Source organism: Ranitomeya variabilis, chromosome 7, assembly GCF_051348905.1.
Source record: "Ranitomeya variabilis isolate aRanVar5 chromosome 7, aRanVar5.hap1, whole genome shotgun sequence".
In the NCBI taxonomy this organism is placed as follows: domain Eukaryota; kingdom Metazoa; phylum Chordata; class Amphibia; order Anura; family Dendrobatidae; genus Ranitomeya; species Ranitomeya variabilis.
This window is the reverse complement of record NC_135238.1, coordinates 225,788,525-225,804,902: the sequence shown is the minus strand read 5'-3', so window position 1 is coordinate 225,804,902 and position 16,378 is coordinate 225,788,525. Positions and strand designations below refer to the sequence as shown.

At 40.2% G+C, this 16,378-nt stretch overlaps 1 protein-coding gene across 5 annotated transcripts in view; it reads right to left on the bottom strand.

The window, feature by feature from the left end:
- Window positions 1-16,378, bottom strand: part of LRP1B (LDL receptor related protein 1B) — a 1,636,337-nt gene that overhangs the window by 1,053,210 nt on the left and 566,749 nt on the right. For all 5 annotated transcript variants that reach the window (XM_077273024.1, XM_077273022.1, XM_077273019.1 and 2 more), the window contains exon 3: window positions 13,767-13,895. In XM_077273024.1, coding sequence (XP_077129139.1) covers window positions 13,767-13,895 — 129 coding nt within the window. The remainder of the gene's footprint in view (window positions 1-13,766; window positions 13,896-16,378) is intronic.

Below are 16,378 nucleotides of genomic sequence, written 5' to 3'. Positions count from 1 at the left end.
ATGTGTGTGTGTGTTTTTTAACCCTTTCATACAATTGGATTAATAATGGATAGGTGTCATAATTGACGCCTCTCCATTATTAATCTGGCTTAATGTCACCCTACAATAGCAAGGTGGCATTAACCCTTCATTACCCCATATCCCACCGCTACAGGGAGTGGGAAGAGAGTGGCCAAGTGCCAGAATAGGCGCATCTTCCAGATGTGCCTTTTCTGGGGTGGCTGGGGGCAGATGTTTGTAGCCAGGGGGGGGGCAATAACCATGGACCCTCTCCTGGCTATTAATATCTGCCGTCAGTCACTGGCTTTACCACTCTGGCGGAGAAAATTGCGCGGGAGCCCACGCCAATTTTTTCCGCCATTTAACCCTTTATTTTAGCAGCTACAGCGCTGAAATTTTGCACATACACACTACTAACATTAGTAGTGTGGAATATGCAAAAAAAAGGGGATATGAGATGGTTTACTGTATGTAAACCATGTCTCATATCCTGTCGGGTTTGTGCAGGAGAAATGAAAAGCCGGCAATTGAATTACCGACTTTTCACAGATATCGCGCTGAATGAAATCTAAATACAGAATATATATATATGTGTCTCAATGACATATATATATATATATATATATATATACTGTATATATGTTTTCCCGAACATTTGAGCACATAAATCCATTAGATGTCGGTTTTGCAAGCCTGCGAGAAAATCTCGCAGTACGGATGCCATACGGATTACATACGGAGGATGCCATGCGCAAAATACGCTGACACTCCCTGACTACGGATCACTATTTTGGGAACATTTCTCCATATTACGGCCGTAGTACGGACGTATAATACGTGGCGTATTGTCTTACGCCAAGTGTGACCCCAGCCTAAGTCATGTGACAAGGCTCGTTAAAGGGTGGATATTGACTGTTAGGATTTCTACTTCCAATAGGTGGCACTAGAGTTCTAGTCCTCTTCCTCTCTGAAGAGACAATGTGCTTTTTCAAATTATCAGTGGTTCATGCAGTCTATTAGGACAGAGCCCCGAGCTCACTGATTGGCTACTGCCAATCTGCGCCAATCTGCGCTGCAGAATCAACAGACATGCAAAGCAGCTTCGAAGACTCAGTGTCAGACCAAGGGAGGGTGAGTAAGGCGCAATTTGTTTTTTTAAAGTGCACATGGAGACATGGGTTCTCTGAAACCCGAAACTAGAAAACACCTTTCAGTAACCCAAATGTTGTTATAAGAGTTTCCCGATAAACAACATATATCACCCGATTACAGAATAAGTCAAAAGAGCTGATTCGGACGTCCATTATTCTTGGAATGCCGCCATCCATGGTTTTCATGAATACCACTCGTACTGTACCTGTGATAGTCTATGGGGCCACTCACACATCCGTGAGTTTTCGAGAACCGATCAGTCCACGGAAAATCGCGGAGACATGTCTGATTTTGATATAAGGGTCGGATCAAAATCTGCAATACCAGTCAATGGGTCAATGAAAAATCGGAGCATATTGAGATGACATTTGAGTGCGGTCCGATTTTCATGAAGTATCAGAAAGGAGAAATTGAAGGTTTCTCCAAGACTCTAATATTAATGGCCTATCGTCATGACATATCTGATTAATGGAGGGGTACAACTCTCGCCACCCATGTGTTTTGCTGAATAAAGGGGTTCCATCACTCTACGGGCATCCTCTTCAATGTTTGCCAGGCACAGCGCCATCCTTACAAAAGTGGCGGTGCCTGGTATTGTCACTCACAGTAATCAGTTCCATTTAAAGGGGGTTGTGCGTGATTAGTAAAACACAGCTGCTTTCTTCCAAAATCTAGTGCCACATCCATCTACAGGCTACGTATGGTATTGCACCCAGCTCCACTACAGGGGTTGTCCACTACTATAAAACTCTGAAAAATTAATAATTTAAAATTAAAAAATGATATATTTCCCTCCCAGATCAGCACCATTCCCCCGATGTCAACACTGTTTCCTGGCAGTCATGTGATATTATGTCACTGGACCACTGCAGCTGATCAGTGGCTGATGATTGGCTGCCACCTTTTCCATTCCATCATCTCTGACAGAATAGTAAAGGCTTCAGATGATTAATGGATCCTGAATGGCTGCAATTGTCTCATGACATGATGTCAAGTGATTGCCGGGAGACACGGAGCTGACATCGAAGGAACAGGGATGGTTTGGGAGGAAAATATATGATTTTTTTATTATTATTTTTTTGTATGCGACAATTTAGCTGTTAAGAAGATGTTTTCTAGTATTGCACAATCCCTTTAATGGTGATAAGCTACAATACCACACATAACCTGTAGATAAGTGTGGCACTGGTTTTATCGGAAGAAAGCAGCTATGTATTTCTAGTCTTGGATATGTTCGGAATCAATCACCGAATCTGAATTTGCCATATTCGTGCCATATTGGTACCCTATTCATGCCGAATGTATGTTTGATGATCAGTTCCGAACATATTCGGTCATTTCTACTCCCATTGACTCGAATGACATTCGGCCGTGTTCGGTGAATATTTGAAAAACAAGATTCGCTGCCAATCAAAAATGGAACCGAATTTTGAAAAATTTGCTCAACACTAATGTTGGACAACCCCTTTTGGGTGAAAAAAAAGGAATATCCACAACTCTACAGAGATGTTTCTTTGAAAGTATTGTACCGCTAAGACATCCCCTGCTTGTATCCCATACTGGGCCATATGGGCAACATGGAGTGGAAATCCTTCACTTGACTCCCACTTTTATAAGCACAAGCTAAAAGGCTATTCTGAACTTGGCAACCATTTCAAGAACAGGGGTATATCTTGTCTGGTCTGACCGGAGCACATGCTGGCCAGCGCTGCATTCATTGTTTATAGGATTGGTGGAAATAACCGAGCGCTGCACTCGCCAGTCACAAAGACAATGACTAGATCAGAGGTCAGACATGATCCACTCAAGATCTCATGATCACAGTTGGATCCCAAGTGATCAATATTTCATCTTCTATCCTATGGATAAAGGATATCTTTATATTTTAGGAATAACCCTTTAATACTACTACAAAAAATAAGAGTAAAAATAAAAGAGGTAAAGTTAATATCTCAATAAAATCATGAATGTGGGACGGGTGGCGAAAAACGTGGCAGGTTTTCAGGAAATAGCGGGACGCAGGTCCATTCTTGCTCTATTGTGCTCTGCACATTTCCTTTTTCACACAGTTAGATAATAATATTTCTACCGAGTGAGCAAAATGTAATTTAAATAATGACAAAAAATAGCGGGAAGTCATTGTCCTAAATATTCCCAATATCAGTTCAGCAAAACTATAGCTTTTTTTTTTTTTTTTTTTACAACGTAGCAAAGCTGCTTAGAGATTTCAGGGCAATTATGTTAAACAAAAATAATGAATGAAATCCTGATTTTTGGGTGATTTCCAGCAGCAGAATGAATTAGCGACCCAAAATGTCTTACTCCAGAAAAAAGCAAAAATTGAGAGAAAATGAAAATTCTCAAAAACCTACTGGGAACCTTCGGCGCGGACATCATTAAATGAGTAATAACTGTGCATTCAGTCATAGGAATATTATTAAACATTATTTTATTTTATGGCCGGATTCCAAAAATAAAATGTATTGTGGCTAAGAAGATCCGGGGACGTTACTGGAGAGACTCGGTAAATGCCGCACTTTCCCCATTACCATGAAGAGGCAATCACATAAGATTATCGTTATGGCCTCTTCACATCAGACATCGCAGAGATGATAAAATCGGAAATTGGATCATTTGTGTATTATTGGAGTGTAATGAGCTGCAGCCACGTTAACTCCTCGTGCCCACAAGGATTTGGTGATCTGTTTTGAAGATCAGCTGATTGCCACCAATCAGCCTCAGAAACCTGTGTCTTCTGTCCAACAGAAGCGTGAACTGGGTTGCCTACTTGATTTTTTAAATTTTTTTCTGAACAGCTTATAAAAATAAAATGCATTTGTAACTGACTTATTGAAAAAAACTCACAAGATTATTATATTGGATGTATAAACAGGTTTTTGCTATGTAATCTGAAATAAGCATGGTGTACGGTCTGAGACCTTGATTCCAGCGATGTATCACTTGTTGGTCTACGTGCTGTAATTTTTTATACAATCACGGTTTTCTCTGCTGAAGGTCTAGCAGTGCTCAGAATGCTGAGCCTTGTATAACCCCACCCACATCACTGATTGGTACACTGTATATTGACATAAAGCTGCTAATCAGTGCTGTGGGCGTGGTTGGACTAGGAGGCACAAAACACCTAGTCCTGTAGTGATAAACTCCTGCTGATAAACACTGATTTTATTGAAACAGCAACTAACAGCCTAGTAAGTGAAATATCGCTGGAATCAGGCCCATACATTATGCTGCTATCAGATTACACAGCACAAATTCTCTTTAATGATAAATGTCTTCATTCCATAATTCTGATATGAAGATTTTGGCTACATTCACTATAATCTGTAATATGATACTAATTACAGTCATAACGATCTAGACAAGTTTCCCCAAATGAAAAATAAAAATATCAGCTGAGTCAAACTTTTCTTTATGCAAACTGTTTCTTCGGAGTGGAGTCGTCTTGACTAGAACTCTAGCGCCACCTATAGGAAGCAGCAATCCTAAAAGTAAGTGTTGACCCTTTAACGAGCCTTGTCACATGACTTAGGATACTTTTCTTTATGGATTGGGGAACAATCCGGGAATTTTTACTGACCGTCCGGGAAATTTTGGATGGTTGGCAACACTGGCTGCAACTTCAAGGATCTAGGACGCAATGTAAAATTTATAACAGGGTCCCTGATGTATCATGCACCATCACACATGGCATACAAGTTGCTTTGCTAGTAACACAGCACCTCCCATCAAGGTGGCAAATGCTACTTCTGTATCACTACATCCCTCCATGATCACCCTTACACAGAATCTTAAAAGGAGTTCAAGACTGGTTAAAGGGTTTTTCTCTAGCTGTCTCTTGAGCAGTACTCAGTGTTCTAGTCGCTTTCATCTTCTGGTTTCTCTCAGGGTGGGCTTTCATCCTTGAGTGACTGTTCTGGTGAGCAGCAGAGCTGTTGTATTATTAGAACTATAAAGATCAACACAAGTTCTGCTGTAACACATTCAGCGATCAATGATTTGTCCTGGAGTCTTCACTGCTATCACATTGGCCTATAGAGATATCTGTGCAATTGAAAAACCACAATGCTCAAGACAACGAAAGCCATGATGCTGTGTGATGCAGATTGTGATTCCACTAAACTGATAACAGCAGCACAGTTAGGAGCTGAGCGAGAGAAGTAATGTGGTGAGCATGTAACTATTGTATAAAAATCAGTGAGCTGAAGAGAGCTGACTGGGATGTCAGGAGTTAACTCTTCTCCTGAATGCAGCTACTCTTCTGTGACTGTATAAGCACACTCACAGGGTTATGTACAAACCAGGAGAAACAAACACCTGTAGCAACAGGTCCTTGTTCAGACTGTGAAAGTCCCTAATATGATCCTGAATTGTCCCTGCCTGAACACGGAGGTTGGCACTCTAAGAATATGCAATGGCACCCCCCACTCAACGTCAACTTAGCCTAATTGTCCTTAACTGCACCTTCTCTATAAACAATGTGCAGGACTAGAACTATAATAGCTTTAAAGTGAAACACACACAAATGTGGGGAAAAGGCACAGGCCTAAGAATGTGTTCACACAGACACACAGGAAAGACAGATGAAATTAAGAAGAATCACACAACAAACAGCATACATAGAAAACCTCCCAGACCCCAAATGTAAAAGAAAGGAAAGGGTACTAGAGAGGAAGAAACACAGACAAACCATAGGAAAAACAACAGAGATTAACCAGGTTAGATAATCCCTAGCTGAGGAGCTGGATCTCCAAACACAATCTGTCTTGCAATACAACCAGCAAAGATGCAGGTGCAAGACAAGTATAAATAGCTCTTCCCAAGATGTGATAAGACACAGCCAAATTGGGAAGAGAGAGACACCTGAATAGAAGCAAACACAAAGAAAGGAAAGAAAAGACAAAAGAACCATCAGCAGTTGGATAGAAACCAAACTGGCTGTGGCTCAGCAGACAGGGAAACCAACCAAGCAGCAAAGAGGTCACTGGATCGAGTCCCGAAACCGAGGCATGACATACTTTATACTAGTGGCCAAACTCCATGGAAACCAGCTCTAGATTATGAAAGATAAAAGCTTTCATTACAGCAGAATGATGGAAAAAGCAAATAATTTGGAAATGTGCTTATTTTCATGCTAATTAAAGCAATTTAATAAATTGAAGAAAACAACTCTTAATTAACTATATTTTTTAATAAATTGTATTTTCCAATAAAGGACAACCCCAAATATGCTTATTATTATTTCTTTATTTTTGGATTAGAAAAAGGGGTTGATTTTTAATTTTATGCTTTATCGTGTTTTTTTAATATTCTTTATTTTAACTATTACAAATATTTTAGTTCCTCCTCCCCAAGATGAAAAGAACCTGCAATATTTTAGAATTGCAGTATATTAAACAAATAATGTTCATCTACTGTATTAAGACCAACCAGATGCATTCTGCAAAAAAAGAGTGACCATACTGAGGAACGTCTGAGGTTGCTACTTCCAACAAGAGGCTCTATAGTCCCCGCTCGCTTCCTCCGTGAAGAGGCTATTTGGTAACATCATACAATTTTGGAGTCTAATAAATTAGCCCTTTTAAGAAAATGATAACATCATCCACTACACTAGCAGATTGGAAAATATCATTAGTTAGGGGGTTTCTTGCGCAACGGGAGTTACCTTGCTGCACTGCGCCCTTAGGCTTTACTCATATATCCGGCCACTTTTCTCAGTCTTGGACTCTGAGTCTCTTCACATGTCCTCTACAGCCGTGCACTGATCTAGATAAGTGGCTCTGATTCAAGGCTGGTTACATAGAGGGCATTGTACCATCTGGCTTGGAATGTATAAAAAATGAATTCCCCTTCTATCCTCATTTTTAGTGAGTCGTTCAGCATTATGAAGCCCATTCCTCAACCTGTTTGACCTCATCCCACTTCATAATGAATAATGAATGTTAAGCGACATAATTAGGAACATGTATGGGCACACAAACGGTTCTTTAAAACCCGAGAACGGCTTGGAGGTATCCGTTATTGCATTGACTAATGCACTATATTTCAAGCAATTGCCATTTTCAATAGCTTTGCATTGATGCATAATACAGTTATTACTTTCCAGAATGTAGTGCTTCAATATTTCAGCTTCTGTAATAACTTTACAGGAGTTTCCAAACAGGAAAAGTATCTCTGTGAAATATAAGCATAAAATGCACACGGTGATACATCGTCACTGCAGTCTGGGAGCGTTACAACTTGGCAGCGATTTATTATTTAACATATGGCCGGAGCGGTTTTTGGCTCTGGATTCCGCACTGGTTGTGCCGTATGCAGCGTGTTACTAAATTGAGATGTTAGACATTATGATCTTTTTAACTATTTATAAACTGATAATGGGAAATATATGGCTACGCTGGGAAAACGACAGATAAGACAAGTTGTGCCTCCCCGGAGAGATCGTCGGTGGCCGTGCAGATCCGTGGGTCAGTTCTCGGTTGGAGCTAACGATCTGTCCGTCCATCTGTCACTTTGCAAGAAAATTAAAATGTTCCCCCCTATGGATAAACAGACACCGAGAAAAGCCGCCGAAACAATCAGCGTGCCTCTTATCAATGTGTTTACTAAAAAATAGGCAAATGCATTTTATAGGTTAGTAAAGTCAAAATGGGTGTCTGTAAAAAAGAGCAGTGAACGCAGGCAAAGATTGAGAAACTGGATTGTAGGGTCCAATACATATCTATCGTCCATCTGTCAGTAATACAAATATATGTCAGTAAAATGAAATAACATTAATCTGACTGTTCAGCAAATAAAGCAATTTGGTGGAAATGTCGAATTGGCACAGATCTGTAGTTCATCTAGGCAGGGGTAGTTAAAGGGTTGATATTGCAATTAATTTTGTATTACCCCAAAGCATAAAAAATTGTTACTTCCATTTTGTGTACACAACTACTACATAGATTTATATGTCTCCGCGTGGGCGGTACTACTACTACTGTGTAGCCTGAACCTGCAGTCCCATGCAGTGCCCAACTACCTTCACCATCTATGGTGGAAATTAGAAGAACGAGGAGACGGTGAATAAACGCATGACCGTAGGATCAGACTTCACAATCTATGTTGTAACGAGCCTGTTTGTCAATCTACAGAACTTCCGCACTAACGACTGGTGAGATTGATCCAAGCTATGGGAATACCATTAATGATGGAGATGGGAAATCGCCTAGTGAGAAAATCATTAATGATGGAGATGGGAAATCCCCTTAAATAATTTTTTGCTTTCTCTTCCTTTCAGGCCTGAAATGATCTCGGTTATGTTGGGGGATCAAGTCGGAGTTCCAAAAAAAAATCCTATCACAGCTGCGCTACACTGTTTGCATAATTTCAATAGACATGAATGGGATTTATCAAATTTAAGCTACGGACATAGAATTTTAGATTCTCTTGACCAGCAATGGTGGACGGTCCGCTGGCATCCTGGCAATTTGATTATATAGGGACTATACATTTCTCATGTCAGCCCTGACATCAAAGCAACAAAGTCCTCATGCATAAATGGATCTTTTTAGTATCTACAGTCCGTTCACATGAAGCAGAGGAGATTTATGTGGGCAGTAAAACTAATTCTGGGACTGTAGATTCATCTCCCCCGTCATCTCAGTGCTAGAAATAAAGACGGAAATAACCAATTCCACTCTGCTTCATCGTTATAAAGATACGACTTTGTCAGAATTACTTTTACAGAAAACATTTCCATCACACAACAGAGTAAGTAGTTCCTAGCGTCCACACCATATTTACCAGCGCCGCATCCATCCGATATACCGTAAATAAGAAAGTATCCATTAAAAATAGCAGAATCATATCTACCTGTGCGGAGAATGACGAGATACAACCAACACTAGAATAATTCCCTTTGAAATTCATTAAATGTAAACTTTAAGCCGGTTTATATAAATTATTACTAATACCATTCACCAGCATAAAACTAATGTCCATGGAGCATCAGATCTAAAAACTCTATCTGACTTTATAATTGCACCATCGAAGCCGCCACTGTTATATTATAGCACGTGATTTCAGTGATACGATTGTAGCAGATGTCTTAACATTATGTATCTTAGGGTTCGCTCACACAACTGTATAAATTTGAAGAGCACAATCTGGTGAAAAAAGGGACAGCACTTGGACCAATGTTATTCAATGAGGCTTTGCGCATCTGATTTTTTGTAGACGCCTTAGGCTAGGGTCAAGCAACAGTAGAAAAGATCCATCTGATTTTTGATCCGATTTATTTTCTCATTTGTCATCCGATTGCTGTCTGGGTGCAATCTGCTTATTTTTTTATTAATCCTTAACAAGACGAATTACAGTTTTCAATGCTACAGAATTGCATTGTATCCATAATATTTCGGAAGCTGTACTTTGGCTCTGCATGGCATATGATTTTTTTTTCTGGCACTGATCTCGGAGAGAAATTGTAGCATGCCACAATTTTTTTCACAGGCAGGTTCTATGTGTGAAAAAAATTGGTCAACAGCATTGCATCATTGTATAACATGAGTCAGTGTGCTACAAAAAAATTGGATAGCACTGGAGCAAGTTATATGGTGGTGGGAGCGAACACTTATCATTATATTTGCGTTGTGGGGCAAACACAAGTTTTTTACTGGAGCCTCCAAATGTGATGGAGGTTGACATACCACATTGTTCATAGAATCCTAGAATGTTGGAGTTGGAAGGGACCTCCAGGGTCCAACACCCTTCTCAATGCAGGATTCAGTAGACCATCACAGACAGATGCCTGTCCAGCCTCTGTTTAAAGACTTCCATTTAAGAAGAACTCACCACCTTTCGTGACCACTCATTGATCACCCTCACTGTCAAAAAGTTTTTTCTAACATCTAATCTGTTCCTGTGATACAATCTGTCCCCGAATTTCGAGACTTTCTAGTTCTCACCTATTAAGGATTACTCCCAAGGAAATTGTGCACTTTATTTAACGGGGTTGTCCATTCTTCTGATAACGATCTGCAGTTGCTCTATTTTTCTTCAGACTTGTGAATCCTGACATTGATCTTTGTGCATACTGTTGGGTCTTTCCATCATTGCTAGTGGGAGCAGGCAATCTTGTGTGATTTGCATACATGTGGTCAGTCACATGTCACACAGACATGCTTGGCCTCTCTTAATCCAATTCTAGTCAGAATATGACTGGAAGTCTGAAAATCTCATGTGTACGGTGGCATGACCACTCGCTATACTGGGAGTTGCAGGTGAAAAACAGCTTAACTTGTTGATAGATGGGTCCAACCATTGGGACATGCACCAATTAGAAAAATGGGGCACTTTTATCCTCGTTACAATGGAGCAGTATTGCCCCATGCCTACAACCAACCACTGCTCCATTCATTCCCTATGGGGTGCAGAGCTCGGAGCACGGCTATTTCCAGCAGCCTCGTACAGATTGAATGGAGTTGCCTTCAGGCTGTATTTGGAATGGGGATAACAATGTCCCATTGAGTAGAAAAGTTCTCCATTCCGCTGATCGGTGCTGGTTCCAATGGTCAGACGCCGACCTATCAATAAGTTATCAACTGTAAGTAAGTTATAACTCTTTTTCACTGCACAACTCCTTTAGTGCTTGGCATTGTAGTTCTACAGTCAATGGATGTTTGGGATGGAGGAAGCATAAAGTAGTAGTTACAGAATAATTGTCAAGGCAGTAACAGTTATAACACAGTAGTATTATGGTCAAGAGCGATGGGAGTTGTAATTCTGCACCAGTCAGGAGGCAGCCAGGTTCTGCCAAAACTGCGATATTCAAGATAAACTGGATAGTTATTAAACCTCATTTGGATTAGATGTTTCAGGGCAGCTATGCTTCTTACAATAATGCTGGGAGTTGTAGTTCACAGCCGCTTTCAGGCTGTCAAGCGATCAAGCACGCTGGGACTAGCAATTTTATAGCAGCATGCTTGAAGGTGTAAACAATAGAAGGCTGCTGAGAGTTGTAGTTTTGAAATAGCTCCTCTACTCCTAGGGCATGTTTAGAGTTGTAGTCCCAGAGAAGATACAGTAGATTTTTTTAAGAGCATGCTGAAAGTAGTAGTTCACAACATCTTGGACAGAGTCGAGTCTGCTGGGAGTTGTTATCTCATTGACATGCTGGAGGTTGGAGTTTAACAACAGATGGCTGTAGTTTTAAAACCATCTGCTTCATTCTTAAGGCATGTTGAGCGTTGTAGTTCTGCAACAGCTTGATGGTTTTCAGAGCATGCTGAAAGCAGAAGTTGCACAATAGGGGGCTGGCTTTTAGGGCATGGTGGAAGCTGTAGTTGTACAGTCGGAGTGCCGCTGATTGCACATTATGTGATGTCTGGACAGCAGATATATCCTCCTCCGGACTGTACAATATATTACACGGCACTGCACACCGGCGCTTCCCACACGCACCACTCACACATGTTTTACTGCAGTGGTAGAATACATCACATTAAGTTCTCTTTTACTAATTAGTTGTGGGAAGGTAAAATGATTCTTTCTGACAAATAAATGAGTCCGATGATTGCCGTGAAGTCTACTTTGTCCTAATGGCAGCTGATGACCCGGCTCTAACTGCCCTGTGCTTGGAATGAGCAAACCTTCTGCACGGTAATTATATCGATCAGGAATATACTGTAGTGGCTGTAGGGTAATCATCCGCAGACTTTCTGCATACTGTCTTTAGTAATTGTCTTTTTCTATTATGAGAAGTCTTTATAAAAGTGTACAGAACAATGGGGGAATTTATTATGACCAGTGATTATCGAGCACTGAAATGCTTGAGAGCTTGTTACTGGAAACGGTCAATTCGGACTCTCGGATGTGCTCGACTCAAGTAGACGAGCATATTGGAAGTGAATGGGAAACTCGAGCATTTTTACGGAGGACCCTAGCTCGCAGGCTGGAGAGAGAGAGCCCAGTGCGGCTTCAGATCTTCTTACGGGGACTCTAGCACAACGCAATACTCTATCAGGGTGCTCAATCGAGTATTGAGCAGTGTCGAGCACTCTCACCCATCACTAATTACAACTCATTTCATACATCAGTCTGCAAACGTGCCTTTGAGTAAAATGTTCCACGTTTTTTAAAGAAGTTGTCCACTGGATGGGTGAAGTTTTGCTCACTCCTCAGACTTCCAATGATCCCAGGATCGGGGCTCTAAAATGCTCCGATAGCCCATGCGAAGCCACTGCGGTCTGTATGGACTGGCAGCCAAGAAACTTCGTGATTTTTTTCTTGTTATTTTTTCTTTTCTTGTCTTGTATTCATTATTTGTTTTTTTTAGCACCCAATTCTTAAAAATGGTGAACGTGGATCGTGAATTTTGTGCAATCAAGAAAAGCTCTTTATTTTTGTCCTTTATCTTTTTTCCACCTTTTTAGTGAAAAAAAATAAAAGTTGCATGTTCTCTTAAAATAGCACAAACGTTTTGGATGCTCATAATATTACTCCAGTGGGGGAATTGGAGTGTATTTGAACTAAAAAAACTGATACTTTTTAAAAAGTTTTAATTAAGAAATCAGCAAAGACAATTGGCAACATTAAACCCTGCCCACGATGACAAATATATGTATAAAAGAATCACAGGCAGGCGCACATAAAATAAATTAAAAAAATCAAATTAAAAGAAAAAAAAGGTGCAAACAAAAAACAAGGATAAAAATATGAAACACAGGACAAAAAAGGTGCAAAATGCAATAATAAATCAGATTCATAGAATATAGCTAAAAATGCAGATCTATAAGGGATAAGGATATACAGAGGTATACTGATGGAACCTCACAAGACTTGTTACATGCCCCCGCTTTATTACAACAACCTTCAGAGGTGATTTCAGGACATGTAAAATTGACTGATAAACATGACCAAGTAACCTGCATTGATGAACTAGTTCCAGTGACCTGCATTCAGTTTTTTCTTGTCTCCTGTACTTTTCATACAATGATCAACTATAAGTGGAACTACACCCGTTGGCTGCAGGATCCCATAGGGGTCTGTACCTCCCACTCAGTTAAATGCACCAATGCATACTGTCACCAAACATAAAAAAAACATTCCTATGTGCCAAACAATGACTTACATTCAGTATCTAGAAAAATATGTTCCCAAATTAGGTGAGGTCAAGAAAAATGTTTTCGGGGAAAACAAGGACATTTTGCATATCTGCTTCCTCAAAAATGGTGACTGCTGAAAACAATTTTGATGAGTTAGGTTGGATTTACACACTCCGTATTCAAGTATGGACTGCAATGTCTCTTGACCTGAACTCAACAACCTCATACACTGTATGTCTACGAGGCTGTTGAGTTTGGGTCAAGAGTCCCGTGGCCAAGCCAGGCATCATGGACCTCTCTCGATCATGGCTGTGTTTGGCATTGAAAATCAAGGTAGCAAAGATGAACTGCTACACCAGACACAGCCCAAGAGAGGCGTGAGAAGGGTCTTTCTTCTAATACAACCCTTTTACTTAAAGATTAGGCTACAAAGTCACAAATTATCTTTCGCCGGGAGACTTTTTGACAAACCTTTTTTTTTTTAGAGAAACACAAAACTTTTCTTTAACTCACCCCGACAGTGCGCCCCTTCATCGTATCCATCGCTGCAGTCGAATACTCCATTGCAGAGTTTGGAGAAATGGATGCATGTTTTGGATCCAACACAAAGTATGTGATTGGAGGAGCACTTGTATACGGTACCTGAAAATAAAAAAGATACAGATGTAGTTATGGATGCAGATATAGGTTCCATATATATTGGTTTTAATCTAAGTATTATAAGTTCCAACCTATGTCTAAAAGCGATGACATAAATATTAACGAGGCGGAGTACCGGCTGTTGAGCGGCCCATTGGCCAATCAATAGCTATCTGCTTTTCTTCTCTCCTGACTTTCTAAACCCACATGCAATTTTCATGAAGGTTGGTCAGTGCGGTTACACTGAGCTGTAGACACAATTTTTTTTTTTTTTTGCAAAGTTTCTAGAATTTTTAGATGTGTCAGAGAGCAACACAAAGCTTTGGTTGACATAATGAAATTACAGAGCTATGAAATTAATAATGTACCTTTAGGCTTGTTGGTTCCAAATCCCACTAATTAGCTAATTGATGGGGTTGCAAGGAGAGCAGCATCCCTTTTTATTGTTTACCAGGTAGGGCGCCATCCATTTTGCAATGGTCATGCTTGGTATTGCAGGTCCGTCCACTCACTTGAATGAGACACAGGGCTAATTCACATGTCAGTTTTTGCGTATGAGTGCTATCGGTGTTTTTCATGCATAGCCCGAGTGCCTATAATAGCTAGAGTGGTCGGTCACATGTCTGTGATTTTTCATAGACCAATTGGTCCATGCAAAATTGTGAAAGCATATCCGATATTGATCCAAGAGCAAAATCGGCAAGATCCAGATCAATATCGGCAAAGTACGTCTATGAGTCCATGAAAAAATCTGACTGCAATCGAATGATGTCCTATTTTCATGAACTATTAAGTAGGAAAGAATAGGGAAACTTTTGTAAAGGCAACACAGGAAAGACAATGCTATGCCTTTTACAAACTGATGAAGATGAGCATTCCGTTTAAGATACTCCAGAAAAGAATTTTGTGCAAAACTCTGCCTTAAATAAACAATACATTTGTTGCAAAGTTCAGGAAGTTAATAGGTGGGACTGTGAAGAGATGGAAAACTTCCTGCACCAATAAAATAATCCTACAAAAATATAAGTAAAAACCTATATACAGAATACATGATATATTTTACATTATTTATACATTTATGTGTGTGTATGTATATAAATAATCACACATAATTGCAATTTTTCTGAAAAATCATGGTAATTTTATTCCGGGCATGGTGTATTGACATAGATACATTATCTGCCACTTACAATAATTGTCTGAATAGCAAGATAAATATTTGTACAGATGTTGATGTAAATCAGGTCCCATAGACGTAGAGCGATGACAGGAAGAATCAAGGTTAACTTGTAATTTGTGCATAATCATGTAGAAATGACTAATTAAAGGGAGTGAGTTGGAGGCTTTCATATCTCCCTGGATAGCCATTGTATCGAGTCTTCAGCTCTTCTTGAAAGTGCTGATCTAGACGCTCGGTGCTGAGTAAGTGGCTTCTGTGTGTAACGTCTTCAAGAACTGAAGATCCCAAATGTCTTCTTAAGTCACCAAAGGAAAAAAAAACATTATCACTGGAAAAGGGAGTTATTGCTTGACATGATCAATTGTATTTACAGATGTAGTACTGGTGTACGGAACTAGGACACCGTTTTCGGGCACTGCAGATCAACTTCTATTGAAGTTAGTGGGAGAACACAATGTGTGGAGAGTATGGAGCAGTGATGTTATAGACAAACCCTTTAAACTGTTACTTGCAGGAGTTGACAATATTTAGTAGATATGCCTACAGTCTTGTGGAATTCTAATTATCATCATTACCATCAACTAGTGATGAGCAAATCTACTCGTATTGCCCTTTTCCTTTGACCACATCGATAGTTCTTTTCTGCCGGACGGGAGCCCAGCAAACTACCTGCTACTTTCCAGTATCCAGGGCGCATATTCTGATCAGTAGGTTTGGCTCAACATCATTATTGTAGTTTGTTGTCACACTAGTAAATAGAAGAGACTCCGGGGATGTTGGTAGGTAGTAGGAGGTTTGCAGAGCTCCCATCCATCAGCCAAGGACTACTGACTATCCATAAAGCCTCTGCCTTCACCTTGTTTTTTCTCCTATTCAACAGGAAATTTTGAAATTTAGAAGGCCTGTAGAAACCAATCTCAACTCAGCATTTATGTATCAAGAACGGAATATAAAATGAGAACTGCGCTGTGATTGGTTGCTATGAGCATTGCTGCCAACAGTCCCAAATTTGCCTGGACTGTCCTGCACTGAGCACAAGTAAGTCTGTTCTTGTCCCAGTCCAAAAAAAAAAGAAAAGGTGGGAAGGGGGAAGAGAAGTATTTAGCTCACCGTGACTTCACCATGTCCGACAGCACTGTGTCTAGATGTGACTCCTCATACTGTGTCTGGCTGTGGTTCCTCGTACGAAGCCGCCTTGGTCAAAAGGCAGGAGGAAAATCTCCAGCATGGGCTGGAGAGTCCAAAAGAGGGCAACAATTTATGATAACCCTGCCCTAACTTAGCGGGGATGGGGAGTACCCAGGAG